Raw genomic sequence first — 18,681 nt, 5'->3', positions numbered from 1 at the left:
CTGAATTTCTGTTCAATCACTTGAAGCTCCCAGGGGGAATTATATGATACCGTGCAGTCCTTAGAGGTTTCGGCAGATCTGCACTTGATGTTGTGCAGGCGGTTTCACGACGCCTTTGCGTTCCTCACCATAGGCAGTGCACAGGACGCCAGCCTCTATGTTCCTGATTGTTTGGCAGGGCAAAACCTCTATGAATTTGATTTCCTCTCATTATCTAAATCAGTTTGCAAATGCTTCGTTCTGTACACCTCCAATGTGTTCTGATCTCACAGGTAATACTTCCAATCATCCACCGTACCTTCAGGCTATGATGAAGTTCATTGGAGTTTCAATGCATGTTTAATATTCACAATTATGGATGCAATATCAAGCGGAGTCTTCAGGCTTCACATTTATTCCCATGCTGACCTGGTTCAGTGATTTAGCTGTTAGATGCAATGTACAGTACAGCAGAAGTTATTACCATGACAAGTCGGTGCTTGTTCTCTACCATGGACGTGTGTCTTCAGTAGTTATAGTAGATAATGTAATGATTAATAGTTGTAAAGCGTCCGCTGTGGTGAGGTCTCTCGGTCAATAGGGTTCTGAGCTGATAAGTAATGTAGATGTAATGCACAGAATACATTTTGGACTCCGGCTGCTTTAAGAAAAGAACCCTACCCCAACCATTACTCACTCACAAGCAATGCACAGCATCTTGACATGTTTGGTAATGGTTCAGGTACTTTTAACTAAACTGCTTCTTCCCCTAAAAGCCTGAAATTGTTCACAGCAACCTGCTCATATTAGAGAATTTGTGCTGTAAACGTTGAATAAAATAGCACCCTGAGCAGTCCGTCCCCACCTCTCAAATCCAGAGAGTAGTTACTGTATAATTACTTAGAGGGGTTGTCTCACTTCAGCAAGTGGCATTTATCACGTAGACAAAGTTAATGCAAGCCACTTACTGAAGTATTGTGATTGTCCATATTGCCTCCGTTGCTGGCAGGATTCATTTTTCCATCACATTATATACACAGCTCATTTCCATGGTTATGACCACCCTGCAATCCAACAGCAGTGGTCATCCTTGCATGCTATAGCACGAGCAGTGTATAATGTGATGGAAAAATTAATCCAGCCAGCAAAGGAGGCAATATGGACAATACATTAAGTGCCTTGTATTTACTTTGTCCAAGTGATAATTAGTAATTTGCTGAAGTGAGACAACCCCTTTATGGCCGTTTCAATCACGTTCCATGTCTGGGCATGATCCTCTGTTCTGGACACTGCTCGTCTTGCAGGAGTGCACGGTATTATACTGCTTTATGATGATTTGTGCCTCTGCATGACCTTATTTCTACAGAATCATACTGACAGCTTTATGTCAGTGTGATTCTGTAGATACAGGTCATGCAGAGACGCATGGCATTATAAATCGGTATAATTCCATGCGCTCCTGCAAGACAAGCAGTGTCCAGAATGGAGGATCATGCTCGCACACGGAACGTCATTTCCGAACTGCACACGCTAGTCTGAAAGAGGCTTCAAAAGGGTTTTCCAAGACTTGAATATCTGATTGTTTAAGGCCTGGGACCCCCGCTGATCGGCTGCATGAGAAGGCATTGGCGCTCCTGTGAGCACCATGGCCTTCTCTCTACTCGCCAAGTACAACTCCCTACATTGTATAGCGGCTGTGCTTGGCATCGCAACTCTGCCTCATTCACTTGCGCCTAGGTAATGTGACTGATGATTGTGTCGTCACTGGCCTAGGAAAAGCCTAGAGAAGGCTGTGGGTCTTGGGCTCCCACTGATCAGCTATTGATGACCTATCCTGAGAATAGGTCATCAGTATTGAAGTCTCTGGAAAAAACACTTTAAGCGTCTATTCACACATCCGTGGTGTATTGCGGATCCCCAATACACCCGGCTGGCACTCCCTATAGAACTACCTTTTCTTTTCCGCAATTGCGCAGAGCCGTGGCCCGGAAGTTCGGGGCTGTAACCCGGAAGTTCGGGGCTGCGCTCTGGAAATGCGGATGCGGATAGCACATAATGTGCTCTCTGCATCCATTCCTGCCCCGTTGAGAATGAATGGGTACGATGATATGATATTGCGGAACGGATGCGGACCCGTTTGCGGACATGTGAATGGACCCCAAGTCCTCTTCCATATGACCATATGTATTTGCTATCCACAACCTCCAGGTCTGAAAAATATGGATACCGTCTGAGCACTCTGCATACTGATTTATTGAGGGGCTGTCGCTCTAGGCCCTCAGGAGTATTAGAGGAATGTGCTATCACAAACCTCTAATTCACATTTTTGGCTAAGTGCGTATATTTGGCAGTGTAAAGTGTGAAATTCGGCTGTTTTTGTCATGGGCACAACACATTTGGAAACTCCCCATTAGAAATCCTGTCTTTGTCCCTTGTCTTGATGGTTACAATTGAGGCCCTTTGCTAAAAGGCAAACCCCTGGCCTGCAACTGCAAATCAAGTTCATCGAGAGTGTTGTATTTTGGGGCGTTGCTGCTGACAGAATTCAGAATTTTCCAGTTGACCACACAGTAATTGTCTGCATCTTATGAGCAGGGATAGGGTTTTAGTATCTTTCCATGATTGAGGCTCTTGAACGGCAGCTAGTTAAAATGGTTGCTTTTAACTGGACGCTAGCCAGCCACCATATAATAGCTTAGGAATAAGGTAGTACATTTTTATATGGACTTGGGGGGTTGGGGGTACTGAGTATATCAGGTCTCGCTTTACAAATAGAGAATGTATCTGTGAAGTATTACATGTTACCTGAGGAGGATTGCATACCAGCGAGTCCTGGTTTAGAGCCGGCATGTCAGGTCTTGACCTTTAGTCACTTTAGAAGTTGGGACACGGTGTTGATCACATTGGAAGCATTGCGTAGATGCAGTCTTGTGACCCTGAATGCCACACTCCTTCAGCAGCCATATGTTTCTCAGTCCAGTATTCTTTATACCTATCACATTTTCAGAATGTATAAATTGGTGGATAATTCCAAGAACATTTGACGGGTTGTTTGAGATTAGAAACCTTAGACAACCCGGTATGGTCTTGTCCACCCACACAGGTCATATAAAGGATACGGGATTCGCCACACATTGCAGAATTGAGGACACAACATTCACAGCATTTTAAGATTTTAAGTTATTAGTAAAATAGATTATAATTATTTATAAAGAATCTGTCACCAGCGACCTCCCTATCCAGCTCTTTACGTACATATATTATGGAGATAATTTATTATTATTTGCTACATATTGTGCCACAGACCAGACGTGGACTAAGACTTACTGGCCCTGAAAAAAAAAATAAAGGAATGGACTGTTACACCAGCAGCCTCATGCACGACACGTAGCCGTTTTGCGGTCCGCAAACTGTTAGGCCACAATATACCATTCAGGTCCATGTGCCGTCCTCCTTTTGCAGCAGTGGTTCAACATTACACAAGTTGTGTGTTGTCCAGTTGTATGCCCAGGAGTCAAAGCAGCATCTGTCAAATATCGCACAGAGTTCCCCCAACTAGTCAAAAATTTTTGTCCCTCCAAAACTAATCACTACAGTGTGCCCCATCTTCAAAGTAGTTTTCACCGCTGTGCCCCCCCTCTTTTACCGTGTAGTCGCAGCATTGCCTTCACCTCCCCCTAGCAGTCACAACATTGCCTTCACTCCCCTGCCCCCCAGCAGTCACAGCATTGCCTTCATTCACCCCCCCCCCCCCTCCCCCAGCAGTCACAGCATTGCCTTCACTTCCTCTTCCCGGGGGAGTCACAGCATTGCCTTCACTCCCCCTCCAGCAGTCACAGCATTGCCTTCACTTACTCCCCCAGCAGTCACAGAATTGCCTTCCTACCCCCCCCCCCCCTCAACAGTCACAGCATTGCCTTTTATTTATATATATATATATATATATGTGTGTGTGTGTGTGTGTGTTTGACATGGGTGTGTGTAGTGCAATGGTGTATCTGGGGGGTGGTCTAATTTACACATTGGGCAGGTATCTATGAACAGATCCTGAGCTAGCCTCAGGGGGCCAATTGGCGGTTATCTGTTATAGTCTGAGTGCCTGCATTCCGTCATACTTACAAGATGAAGTCATATCCCTGCGCTTTAGATTGAGGAGGGGGAGGTGAACTGCTTTGGGCTTATATTAGCCCAAGCCAGGACAAAGGGTCTCTCTCTCTCTTTTGAGCTCATCACCAAAAACAGAGACTATGAAGGACTTCACACATGGAAGAGTGGACATGAGCCGAGCAGCCCCTCCAGAAACAGAGACTATGAACATTGGCTGAGTATCATTAACCCCTGTAGTGCTCCCATAACCATTAACCCTTGATTTACGCCTATTTATAAATTATTGATATTAATCCAAGATATTAATATCCCCTTTTACATTGGCGAGCCAGGTAAGAGACAATATTAATTAATATTCAGTAATAATATTATTTAAATATTTTTACATTGGCGAGCCAGGCCCACTGCTAGGAATTTGTTTCTGTGTTTGGCTTTGGTGAAGCAAATCGTGTACTCTGTTAACTAGTCAGGCAAGAGAGACGCAGACAGTGGATTCTGTGCGAACAGAGCCTAATAGTTCGGACAGGTAAGTCAGATTTTCAATCAGAGCTGAACACAGAGCAATATCTACAGTAGAGAACCTAAATCTTTGGTTTTTGTATTTTAACAATTTTCTGTTGCTTTACACGCCCCCTGAACACGTGCGAGCGTCCATAGAAGAAGTCGAATACCGTCACTTTCAGAGAACTTTCGCCGCTGGTGCTAATCAGAAGAAGTCTGGCTGGACGGGAGAAGGCGTTACGGGTACTAGAGGACCTCCTCCAAGCAGCAAACGAAGGGCCGGAAAAGACAGCACCAGAGAAGATGGCTTTCAAAAAAAAGAGAGCAGACTTCTTAACCTATCCTCCCCACCACGTACAAGTCAGCAGAAAAGCTGTGGTCCGATTTGTTGACATAGGCTTGTAGTCATGACTAGCTCTGTATTAACAAATGGACAATATTGAATAAGGCGACTAAACGGCTTCAGATGCTAGCAAAACTTGTGCATACATTTGAGGATAGCATTTGAAAGCCAGTGCACGTTGCACTGGTGTCTCGGTCAACAGAAAAAATTCCTCCGAACATTCATTGCCAGTGCTGTGCCACTAATTCGAGCCAGGTTTCGGCATTACGGGCGCAGCTGGCAGAGAATGTACAATCTATGGTTGACCAAGACACGCAGGTGGCTAGATTAGAGTCTCAGTTAGTAGAGCTGCAAAGGCAGAAGGAGGAAATTGAGGCTCAGTTGTATGCTGAGATCAAGGCCTTCAAGGAACGGGCTGCCTCTACTGACGTGATGGTAGCCAAATTATGAGGTTGCTGTTAGGTCCCACCTGATGACTGGCATGCAACATGTCATCAAAAATGTTTCCAAAATGGTGCCGGCCCTTTCTTTTTCCTTAAAGTCAGCGCCAGAATCTCCAAAAATTGTGCCCTGTCCAGGGCAGAAAGGGGGAGATCAGTCTGTGATGGGCCAAATCTTCTAAAATGTTTGCCTATCCAGAATAACAGAAATTATTCCATGACTTTGGGGAAAATGCATCCCTGAGGATGGAGCAATTCAAAAGAAAGGAGCACGACTGCAGTGTAGACAGACCTAAGCCATGCAGGGCAAACATCAGATGTTTTGCATGTTCTGGCTTAGGTCACATAGCGAAACATTGCATAGCTGGTAAGTACAAAACACATAGGACAGGTAGCTAAGTCAGGTGTAGGAACAAAGGATACATTGCAAGGAATTGCCCTTGTACAAGGAATTGCAATGTGTCCAGTAGTAGTAACCAAGTAACAAATTGTGCAGTGGGGCCTAGTCACCAGAAGCATCCTCACCAGGTGCTGAGGGGTAAAAATGGCTAATCTAGGCTAGAAAAGAATATGAACACCCCTGTACTATTTGTTACACTGTTTGTTCCCCATTTATGTCCATGTCACGTGTTTTGGTTATCTGTTTGTATGATTTTTGTGTTGATAGCGGTAGTCCTTGTTTACGAATGTGTTTCGCCATGCTAATTTTTGTTGTCTGCATTCCTCGCTGTGAGTCCAGGCACAGTTGTTTTTTACTTATTCTTGTGTCTTCTTTGGGTGTTATGCTGTGGACTGAGGAGTGGCGTTGGTTTGCGGACAGGTAACATTGGTACACGGTGCAGTGTAATGTTATGTTGTGCAGCCAATCCATCAGATCCGGACAGGTAGTGCAGTTTTGCTCAAGGTTTTCGGTAGGGCTGTGTTGTACTATGGGCCAGGGCAGTTAGTGAGTTGCGGAAGGCAACATTGGCTCAAGGTTCTGTGTGATGTTCCACTGTGAACTTACTTTCTTGTCTGGACAGGTAACATAGATCTGATTGAGATTGGACGCAGAATGATTGACAGCAGAGTGTGGCCTGTATTTTTGTGTTGTGGAGTCCTGAAGAGTCAAGGCATGACCTATGCCATGGATTCTACTGGCCTCCACAAGACAGGTTAACAGGGGGAAATCAGCCTGAGTACACATAAGTAAGACAAGGATAGAGTGCCATCAAGAACAAGATGGTGCTTCATTCACAGCTCCCCTTGGATATCCTAACCAATTAAAATGGCTATCTTTATCTGTAGTTACAGATGGATGTGGAAGCAGAGGATACAATCTTTTGATGTTTGCGTGTTCAAACACCAGTGTTGGGATAACGAGGGGTCCTGTTAGATGAAGGTCAGCCCAATATCTTTCTCTACACTTGGGTCAAAGGCATTGGTGCTGGTGATGGCATGCAATTAATTACACCGTGAGGGGAGAACTCCCGCAGGAGCGTATGGTACTGTCTTTTGTCATAGGTATGGATACAGTGGAGCAGGAGAAAATAGCCCCGACTATGCCCAGCTAAGAAGGTGGATATCTGACCAGATAATCATGGGAGCAGTGATAAAGAGACCATGGAAAAAGACTCCGCTGTGTCCTAGCTGCTTTGGATACCATCTTAAAGGGACTTTGCTCTTCAACCTGTCCATCCATCCAGTGATCGTCCTTAGTGCCCGGGTGGTCATACCTTGGACTTTCATTGAACTGTCATCAACAAACGGACAAAAGGACTGTCTAAGTGACTACAAAAAGGACAGTCAGAAAGTGCTATACTAATGAAGTCGGGGTTCAAGGACTTGACTCTGATTTGGACTTGTCGCCCCGAAAGTGTTACTTTTTATTTGTATGTTTGTCGATTTGTGTACCTATAGACACTTTAGGTGCAAATATGTGACAGTCTATACTCGAGGAAACTCGCCCAACGTACCGCGGTGAGTTGCAATATAGGTGTACACACATTTGCATCCTGTAGTCATTTCCCATTGACATGTGGGTCTGTGACCTACCTGTGTCTTTGGAGGTGTAGAGAGATATGCCTTTTTGCATGAGTCTCTATGGGTACACACACAAAATTTAATTAGCGTTGAGGGGATTAATTTGTTGTATGCATGTGGAAAGGATGTATCTTTTATTTTTTTTGTGAATAGGGAAAAGAGTAGATCCCCTAGGGATAGGTCCCCTACTTTCTTAAGGTATTTGCCACTTCAACCCTAGCACTGGTGAAGTTCATAAGGGATGGATTGAATGTCAGTTAGAGTTAGACGGTGTCCCTTCCCGCAGCCAACTTAGTTATTGTGACATCACTCCTTACTCAAGAAATTCTGACCTGCCTTGTAAAGACCTACATATCTGTCCATGGGAGAACCCCCTCAATGATAGATTCTTCAATCAAGATGAAAGAAGTGTCGGATGAAAGTCATGCCTTTGCTGAAAGGAGGCCATTCCATGGTTGACCGTACCCCAGAAATAAGGAGGTGCTACGTGGATCGACCAAGAGACTGGCAGGGTGAAGCTATCCCAGAGTCTGACCAGTAAAAGACGACATTGAGAGTGGCTGATACCTGAAAATCAGCACTGACAGACAGCAGAAATAAAAGAGCTTCATTCTGGAGCCAAGAAAATTCCAGAGCAAGCTCCAGAGAGAAGACGGTGTATTCTGTGGATGGAGACGTTTGGTTACGTTGAAGGGCAAGTCGGAGGTGTCAGTCGCGATGGGCGATGTCTAGATACTTAAAGAGGACCTTTCACCAGAATTAAACTTCTAAAGTAACTATACAGGCATGTAGAGCGGCGCCCAGGGACCCCCCTGCACTTACTGTTATTCCTGGGCGCCGCTCCGTTCTCCCGTAATTGCCTCCGGTATCTTCATAGTTAGGCTCCACCCAGGGGAACCTGCCGTCGGCTCATTCTCCCAGGCTGTAGCGCTGGCCAATCACAGCGCTCAGCTCATAGCCCGAGAGAGAAAAAAGCCTCTCGGGCTATGAGCTGAGAGCTGTGATTGGCCAGCGCTGCAGCATGGGAGAAGGAGGCGCCGGCAGGTTCCCCTGGGTGGAGCCTAACGGTGAAGATACCGGAGGCAATTACGGGAGAACGGAGCGGCGCTCGGGGATAACAGTAAGTGCAGGGGGGTCCCTGGGCGCCGCTCTACATGCCTGTATAGTTACTTTAGAAGTTTAATTCTGGTGAAAGGTCCTCTTTTAAGTGTAAGAATTATACTTCATTCCATCCTGAACTATCACCAGTCATAAGCGGCGTTGAGCAGGCAAATATTTCCCCCTCAAACTTCATTCATTGTTGTGTTCTCGACAACAGGGGGATTGTAGATGGAAGTGCATATATTGGGGGTGTGTATATATATAATCAATCAGCCTAGTTATTATGCTCTCCCCCACCTTCTGTTTAGGGATTGTTTATGACCTGATGTGTGTGGGGCCATGGTGTATCTGGGTGGTCTCATTTACACATTGGGCAGGTATCTATGAACAGATCCTGAGCTAGCCTCAGGGGGCCAATTGGCGGTTATCTGTTACAGTCTGAGTGCATGCATTCCATCACACTTACAAGATGAAGTCATATCCCTGCGCCTTAGGTTGAGGAGGGGAAAGGTGGGCTGCTATGGGCTTATATTAGCCCAAGCCAGGACAAAGGGTCTCTCTCTCTCTTTTGAGCTCATCACCAAAAACAGAGACTATGAAAGACTTCACACATGGAAGAGTGGACATGAGTTGAGCCGAGCAGCCCCTCCAGAAACAGAGACTATGAACATTGGCTGAGTATCATTAACCCCTGTAGTGCTCCCATAATAATTAACCCTTTCCTTATATCCCATTAACCCCTGCAATACCCGGTCCTGTATTTACCCATGCAGTCCCTAAATTCAATCCCTACATTGTATCCATAGCCATATATCCCTGTATCCCACAGCTACCCCTGTATTGCCATTGTAGTTAACCCTTTCTACCCTGTAAGGACAGCTTATAGTTAGGTTTGGGAGGGTGCTGTGTATATGTGAATGTATGTCTAGCTAGATTTGGGGGTGGAATTGTAGTTGGGATTGTATAGTGTTAGTGTATGTAGATTTATTATAATGCTGTTAGTGTATTACCGTGTGTGTGTGTGTGTGTGTATAATTTATATCTCTCTCCATTAATATATATATAGAAATGGCAGAAATAATTGACTGTAAATGTGTTATTGGTTTAATAAATACTTTATTATTCAAATACAGCTTATAGTCTTTTGTCGCCATCGTAATTCAGTGCTCGCAGTTTAGGAAAAGGTAGAGCAACAGGTAGAATGAAGAATAAATAGGCTGAGTCAACAATATATATTTTATGCCTATTTATGAATATGAATTATTAACTCCAAATATTAATAATTAATATTCCCTTTTACAGCCTCCCCCCCCTTTCCCCCAGCAGTCACAGCATTGCCTTTCCCCCAGCAGTCACAGCATTGCCTTTCCCCCCAGCAGTCACAGCATTGCCTTTCCCCAGCAGTCACAGCATGCCTTTCCCCAGCAGTCACAGCATTGCCTTTCCCCAGCAGTCACAGCATTGCCTTCCCCCAGCAGTACAGCATTGCCTTCCCCCAGCAGTCAGCATTGCTTTCCCCCAGCAGTCACAGCATTGCCTTTCCCCCAGCAGCAGCATTGCCTTTCCCCCAGCAGTCACAGCATTGCCTTTCCCCCAGCAGTCAAGCATTGCCTTTCCCAGCAGTCACAGCATTGCCTTTCCCCCAGCAGTCACAGCATTGCCTTTCCCAGCAGTCACAGCATTGCCTTTCCCCCAGCAGTCACAGCATTGCCTTTCCCCCAGCAGTCACAGCATTGCCTTTCCCCCAGCAGTCACAGCATTGCCTTTCCCCCAGCAGTCACAGCATTGCCTTTCCCCCAGCAGTCACAGCATTGCCTTTCCCCCAGCAGTCACAGCATTGCCTTTCCCCCAGCAGTCACAGCATTGCCTTTCCCCCAGCAGTCACAGCATTGCCTTTCCCCCAGCAGTCACAGCATTGCCTTTCCCCCAGCAGTCACAGCATTGCCTTTCCCCCAGCAGTCACAGCATTGCCTTTCCCCCAGCAGTCACAGCATTGCCTTTCCCCCAGCAGTCACAGCATTGCCTTTCCCCCAGCAGTCACAGCATTGCCTTTCCCCCAGCAGTCACAGCATTGCCTTTCCCCCAGCAGTCACAGCATTGCCTTTCCCCCAGCAGTCACAGCATTGCCTTTCCCCCAGCAGTCACAGCATTGCCTTTCCCCCAGCAGTCACAGCATTGCCTTTCCCCCAGCAGTCACAGCATTGCCTTTCCCCCAGCAGTCACAGCATTGCCTTTCCCCCAGCAGTCACAGCATTGCCTTTCCCCCAGCAGTCACAGCATTGCCTTTCCCCCAGCAGTCACAGCATTGCCTTTCCCCCAGCAGTCACAGCATTGCCTTTCCCCCCAGCAGTCACAGCATTGCCTTTCCCCCCAGCAGTCACAGCATTGCCTTTCCCCCCAGCAGTCACAGCATTGCCTTTCCCCCCAGCAGTCACAGCATTGCCTTTCCCCCCAGCAGTCACAGCATTGCCTTTCCCCCCAGCAGTCACAGCATTGCCTTTCCCCCCAGCAGTCACAGCATTGCCTTTCCCCCCAGCAGTCACAGCATTGCCTTTCCCCCCAGCAGTCACAGCATTGCCTTTCCCCCCAGCAGTCACAGCATTGCCTTTCCCCCCAGCAGTCACAGCATTGCCTTTCCCCCCAGCAGTCACAGCATTGCCTTTCCCCCCAGCAGTCACAGCATTACCTTCCCCCCAGCAGTCACAGCATTGCCTTCCCCCCCAGCAGTCACAGCTTTACCTCCCCCCTTTCCCTCCAGCAGTCACAGCATTGCCTTCCCTACTTGTGTGCAAACAACGGCCTCCCCTCTGACATTAAAAAAAGTGCAACCTTTTAAGCAGCAGGTTACTAGTGCTGTGTGCAGGTTGCTTTTACTGCAGGAGGAGCACGTAGCACTGCCATTATCTGATAGCCCCTGTATGCGCGCCCCCTCCTGCAATCTTTGGCCACTTTCACAAAGACGGTGCAGGTTGTTAGTGACAGTAAGGCAGTCTGCCTTTATCACTAGCTGAAAACGCCCAGGTGCAGAATGCATGGAGTGCCGGGGGGAAGACTTGTTCACCAGGGCCACTTGGTTTGTAGTAGCGGTGGCTCTAACCTGTCCCCTAAGAAGAGTCTTTTCTCTGTGCTGCAACTTTTAATGATCTGATAGAAACACCTTTGAAATCTGTTCTATATAATGAAGCGGGTATTGGCAGGAGACGGCATTGTGTCACTGGCAGACATTTAATTTACTGTTAGAGTTTTCTGCATTAACACACAAACTGAGCACGGCGAGGGGGAACCGATACTAACAAAACGTATGATATAAAATCCACTGTACCTACCAAACTATAGGAAAAATCTGTGAAATGCTTCTGAAAGGCGGTTTTGTTGTGAGATATTCATCCTGTTTTTATGTCATATGTCTCTTTCATGGCAGTATAAAAGGCACTTTGATTTTTCTCATATTTTTTTTTCTCTTGAAAGACCTATTGGAGCTTACAAAGCAGTTTGCTTTATTACAAGAGCTTCCTGACTCCCTCCGTGAAGAGCTGTATAATCTGCTTTGTCAAATATTGGATGATGGGCAAACCGTCGCTCAAATACAGGCTGTGGTAAGATCAGCTGGCTGTTTACTGCTACTGTATTGTATGTTAAAGAGCTTGTCTCACTTCAGCAAATGGCATTTATCATGTAGAGAAAGTTAAAGGGGTTCTGCAGTTTGTTTAAACTGATGATCTATACTCTGATCGGCGGGGGTCCGACACCCGAGACCCCCGCCGATCAGCTGTTTCAGAAGGCAGCGGCGCTCCAGTAGCGCCGCGGCCTTCTCACTGTTTAACGCAGGCCCAGTGATGTCATGACTAGTATCAACTGGCCTGGGCGCTGCTAAGCTCTGCTCACTTGAATGGAGCTTAGCCCCGATCGGACCCCCGCCGATCAGATTCTGATGATCTATCCAGAGGATAGATCATCAGTTTAAACAAACTGCAGAACCCCTTTAATACAAGGCACTTAGTAATGTATTGTGATTGTCCATATTGCTTCCTTTGCTGGCTTGATCCATGTTTACATTGCATTATGCACAGTTCATTTCCAGGGCTTATGGCCACCACTGCAGCACAGATACGAGGTGGGCGGGATCTACTGCGCATGCCTGCCTATGGACACCCCCTCAGTCCCGGCCACCATAGAGGGCGGCACGTTTTCTTAAAGCATGCAAGCACGACCACCACTGCTGGATTGCAGGGTGGTCATAACCTCTGGAAACGAGCAGTGTATAATGTGATGGAAAAATAAATCCAGCCAGCAAAGGAGGCAACATGGACAATCACAATCCACTAGTAAGTGCCTTGTATTCACTTTCCCCACATGATAAATGCCATTTGCTGAAGTGAGACAACACCTTCAAGTATGTTATCATTAACGTATAACTGTTGTATTTTTTATATCACCTTGGTGGCCCTATTTCCACTTTTCACTGTGTATTCAATTACCCCTTTATTCCCTGTACTGCCTACTTTTACCTGTGCTTAAAATAGGGTTGCTATGCAGGGTCCGTCTCTCTGTTGAAGGACGGAGGACGCAGAAGCACGCAGCGTGCAAGGTCAGATCGCTGACAGCCAGGGACTGTAAGTAAATAAATAAAGCCAGGTCCTCCCCAGCAGCTGATAACAGTGCCTGGGCTGTGTGCACATCTCCCTGTCTTGGCAGACGCTCCCTCACTCAGCAGAGCTGGACAATGCAGAGTGGAAGCAGCGCAGACCAGGGAAGGGAGATCTGCCATCTGCTCAGTGTATAAATGACAGCAACATGTGGTAAGAGGACCCCTTTGTGCTGCAGGAGATTAACCTTTTAGGGGGGAGGGCTCTGGTTACTGACACTTTTGGGGGGCTATTGTTACTGTTTTTCAAATACAACAGATACCAGTGTTAAGATTCACATACACATTACTCTTTATTTAAAAAAAAGACTATTTCAATCAAAATGATGTTCTTCATGTGAAATTTAGCAGTCAGATGACAGACCATCATCATTGTCTGAACGTATTAGAAATTTCTGTCTGAGAGTAAGACGAAAGATTGTCGTTAAAAGGAAGACCGGGCGAAGGATGAAATGTTCTTTAACAAAAGATCTCTGAATGATCTTCCTTTGAATGAGGATCTTTCTTCTGAACTATAAGACAAAAATTTCAAACATGACCAACTTTTTTTTAGACAATAACGGTCATTGGGCGGCTAAAACAATCATTTCTTACATTTTCAGGTGAAAGATGCTTGTTTTTGTTGAAATTGTTCTATTGGAAACGCCCAGTTGGAAATGTTATAGCAGATTGCTGCAATTTATTCATAAACAATAGAAAAAAGTCATTCATAAAGAGTAGAACAATTGCACAACATAGTCACAGGAATAGATGTTCCAGAATTATGGCAAGGGGAATGCAAGTAGTTACTACAGACCTGTCAGGAGAGGGAATGATTAAAAATTGCCTCCAGCAACCCATCTAGGGCAGGTTGCCTCTTCTTGCAGAGCATCTTAGTAAGAGAAGAGGGGGGGGTCTTGCTAAACTGTGCTCTGGAGTGATCCTGCGTGCTGTATGAGCCCAACAGGAAAGCTCATCAGTGTAAAGTGAAGGTTGGATTCATTCTTGTAGAACACCTCTGAGTGTGTATTTAATGTAATGTACTGCATTTTCATGGATGTTTTCAGGTAAATTCCTGAACTCTCAACTTAAATAAATGGTTGTACATTTTTGTTAAGTTTTTTGAAGCTTGATTGCTCAAACCAATCTCTTAATATGTATGGCTACCAGTGAGTGTTTATCTTTTAAACTTGTGTGAGCATCATGGATGTGGGACAATTCTTGGCTGTACTGGCACCCTAGAGGCTTTTCAAAGGCATCATGGCACCCATAAACCAATCCATCAAACTCTGTGCTGCAAAAGCCAGATGAGAGTCTTTCCTTTCTGAACCCAAGCTGCAGCTTATGTTCACACTTGTGGCATTTCTGTGCCCGTACCCAGTGGAACCCACCTAACAATTTAAAGGGTGTCTCAGATGGCGCCAGCTGGGCACAACATATTGAAATGCCATATAGGTGGAAAACTAGATATTTTCACTTTACAGTCTGTTGTGCAATTATTTCTGCAAAACACATGTGGCATCAAAATGCTCACTCGACCACTTAATACCATTTATTATTTCACTCCAAAGCCTCTGTGGGGTGCTTTGTCTCCTGTTACGCTATGCGAAAATGAAAACTTTTGAGGTTAAAGAACATTTTATTAGAAAAGATGCCAAGAATTTCTATGAAACGCCTGTTGGGTCAATGTGCTCACAATACCCCTTGAATAATTCCTTGAGGGGTACAGTATGCAAAATAGGGTCACTTTTGGGGGATTTCCACTGTAGGGCTACCTCAGGGGTCTCTTCAAATGTGACATCTGGCTTAAAAACCATTCTAGAAAATCTGCCCTCTGCTCCTTTCCTTCTGAGCCCTGTGATGTGCCCATACAGCAGTTTACAACCACATATGGGGTGTTTCTGTAAACTGAAGAGGCAGGTTAATGAATATTGAGGCTTGTTTTACTGTTAACCCTTGCTGTGTTGCAGGAAAAATAGATTCAAATGGAATATCTGCTAAAAAAACAATCTGTGATTTTTAGCCTCCCCTCTATGACGGTGTGTGTATCTAGAGCTGTCGATCACTAATAGGACCGCCCGCTTGACCTCACAGCCCAGAATGAGCAAGAATTTAAGTGAATGCAATACAAATTATACTGAATCTTTTCCCATAAATTTATATATCTATCTGCTTAGCTCCTCCAGCTCTGTAACATGCTGCCTTCACAGTACACTGCGTTTTTTATGATGACAGGTTCCCTTTAATATCAGTGTAATCAGTTCAGAATATGAGCATTCATGGCAAATGCTGCTTTATGCTGAAATTGAGAACCAGATTGCCAGACCAATAATCATAGCTAGGCCAAAAGGAGAATTAGAGACGCAGCAGCTTACTTCTAGCTGAGGGGCATAATTAACATGCTTGTTTTTCCATTTGCATCATTGCTTTTCTACTGTTTAAATACAGCTCGTTTTGCTCCAGCGTGCAGGGAACTATCTGTGCGCAGAGATCAGTAGCTAGGCTGTTTTCCACTGATTAATGACTGGTACATGATTGTCTTGTCTCCCCTAGGTAGAAGAGATCTGTTTAGGCTCTAAGCCTGGTTTGACGTTTTTGAATGAATTAAAGTTGCCTCAGAAAGAACATGCACAAAAGATACTGTCCCTCGTAGGATATGATCTCCGAGATGAGAAGCTTGCAGAACAGTCTAAAGACTTGATGGCAGCCTTCCATATCCTGACCAGTGCACTGGATGGTAAACATATTTTTTTTTTCCAGTATATTTTAAGATTCCTACAATAAGTGAATGTTTCCCCTTCATCTGACAGCAGCACGTTTTACCTTCAGTCATAACCAGCTTTTTCATACTCTATTTTCTCCCACACTTGACAAGAATCGAACAGTTGCCTAAAAATATCATCAGGCACTCGCATGTAAATCTGCTTCCATCGACATGACGGTTCCAGAAAATATATTAAGGCCTCTTTCACACTGGCGTGTGCGGCCCGTGGTCGTGCTGCAATGCACGAGCACAGTCCGTGGGGCAGCCGCAGCGGTTTGCGGACCCTTTTACTTGAATGGGTCCGCGATCCGGCCATTGCGCAAAAAGATAGGACATGTTCTATCTTTTTGCGAAACGGAATTACGGGACGAAACCCCACGGAAGCACTCCGTAGTGCTTATGTAGGGTTCTGTGGTTCCATTCCACATCTCCGTGATGTGGAATGCCCACGGAACGGCACCCGTGTATTGCGGCCCGCATTTTGCGGGCCACAATACGGCAACGGAGCGCACGTGCCATAGTGAAAGAGGCCTAACCCTGTGATATTAAGCCGAAACATACAGTGAAGAAATGCCTTGCTGATATTGTAACATTTGAAGCATAAGAGTGCACGTGGGCCATATTGTTCTTTTGATGGAATATAGTATTTTTTTCTGTCAAATTCATACATAAATTCTGCACCATTTTTTGTATGTCGAACCTTTACCAAATTTGACAGAAATTTCTGTGACTCAGTATGAAAGTGGAGGCAATGGCATGCGGAGGTACACCTCTACTGCTGCTATACTTTTATATGCAGCTCTAATCAGGCTATCATGGATGGTTATAGGTAGGTACATTCTGAATCTGTAGGACAGTCTTTATCTATACTGGACGTGCATTACTTTGCCAGTGTGATGGCTAATGTGTCAGGAAATATTTATTTCTGTAGCTTGTGTGCGATTTTTGCTTACTATTCAGATGTGGTTGTTTTTTTTTTTTCATGACCTGAAATGTTTGCAACAAATTTGCCACTTTTTGAACATATTCTTAGGCCTCTATTACACATGTGACTTGAGCTGCGGGTTCTGCACTGTTGAACCTTGGAACCGAACCAGAGTTCGGTATCAAGGTTTTTTTACAGTAATAATTAATTTATAGTTATTACATGAAGTCTCACAAGACTTTGCAAAGTAATAACTTCGGCTCATCAGAGCCAATACATTCTAATACTGTATGGAGCGCTTGCTCCTCACAGTATTACAATGAAGCTTGATACGAATCGACTTCAGATGACGCATCAAAAGTCAATTCGCTCAACCCTACTCTCAGTACACAGGGAAGGTGGTATCACAGATAGCTGTCAGTCACTGGGGTGGTCTTAAGTTACAAGAAGTAGAGAGATAAATATATAAATTACAAGTTTTACTGCATCTTTGTGCTCAGCTCCTCCTGCTCTATATCATGCTGCCTGCAATAACACTGCAGTTTCTGGTGACGGGTTCACTTTAAAGGGTTTATATCAAACTATAAACATATTCTCTACCCTGTGTCTAGGGAATAAGTATCTGAACTGCTGGGGCCCCCTCCAATCAAGGGAGTCCCAAGTCCCCCTTCATTCACCCAGTTCGGTGGACATGGTCGAGTACAGAGAATACAATTCTTAGCTTTCTTCATAGACAATGAGTGGAGCTGTAGTGGACATGAGCGACTATCACTTCATTAAAATGGGCGAACGTGGGACCCAGACTGCTACCGATCAGATGCTTATTCCCTGAGGATAAGTGTATATATTGGGGCATTCCCTTTCTCGCACACAGAGAATGTGCTGGGGCTAGCAATACATATGTCAAGTATCCCTGTTCCTAAATGATTGTTAATGGGGGTGTCTTGACTGACACCATTATTAGTTCTATTCAGCTATCCTAGGGATGCATTAGATCACTCACCATTATACTGTGCAGACAGGGGCATCTGTACACACATAAAAAATAAAAACATATGCGAGAAGAATGTGTAGTAGAAGTCCGAAAACAGGTTAACATAAGAAATAATAACTGGGATACCCCTTCAACAATGGATTTATACATTACTGGTCATGTTTTTGTTTGTTCTGCGGACAAGAATAGGCATTTTTAAGATGGGGCAGTATGGGAAAATGTTGATGCGATACAGATTGCACCAGTATTTTTCCAACCACAATATGGATATTGTCGTGTGCATGAGGCCTTATCAGAACAGATTCTCCAGAATTGGTATATTATGGGGAATACAGGTATGGCAGGAGACCAGGCAGGCCCTCTTTGAGCACATGGGGCTTATTTAGACTTAATCAAACACTTCAAGGAAAATAAAACAATTGTATGATCTTCCGGTAGCCTGGTGTAATGCACAGCTGTTCATTATGGTTATTGTACCCTTTGTCTGCAGATTTTTATTAAAAATGTCCTCATTTTCCCTTAAGGACTTTATTGCCATCTGCTTCTGTTCCGCTATGCTCAGTATTTGCTGGATGGTGTAAGTAAATCACTGTCTTCGGCAGACATCACACTGTGTTTAGGAGATCTACAGCCATGCATTCCTTTCATAAAAATAGGAAACATTCGTTCTAAACTCCATGGAGATGTTTGTGAAATGTCTGATATTTATTGGATCTGTTACGTACCTCACTGCACATTTGTTGCTGCAGTTGTGCTAGTACTGGGAATGGACTCTCTAAGCCTCAGCCTTGCTAAACCGAGGAGTCGGGGATTGCGTGGCATTAACGCTTTAACCCCTCTACAGTGATCCAGATTCACCACAGAGAATCCCCAGGTTGCAT

The 18,681-nt window shown here is 45.0% G+C and overlaps 1 protein-coding gene across 1 annotated transcript in view; it reads left to right on the top strand.

Annotated features, from left to right (window-relative positions):
- GSDME (gasdermin E) overlaps positions 1-18,681 on the top strand; it is a 124,193-nt gene that overhangs the window by 81,458 nt on the left and 24,054 nt on the right. The window contains exons 7-8 of the mRNA XM_044292690.1: positions 11,962-12,089; positions 15,671-15,854. Coding sequence (XP_044148625.1) covers positions 11,962-12,089; positions 15,671-15,854 — 312 coding nt within the window. The remainder of the gene's footprint in view (positions 1-11,961; positions 12,090-15,670; positions 15,855-18,681) is intronic.

The sequence above is a fragment of the Bufo gargarizans genome, chromosome 5 (genome assembly GCF_014858855.1).
Source record: "Bufo gargarizans isolate SCDJY-AF-19 chromosome 5, ASM1485885v1, whole genome shotgun sequence".
Taxonomy (NCBI): Eukaryota; Metazoa; Chordata; class Amphibia; order Anura; family Bufonidae; genus Bufo; species Bufo gargarizans.
The sequence above is the reverse complement of the archived record's forward strand: the minus strand, read 5'-3'. Positions and strand labels throughout refer to the sequence as shown.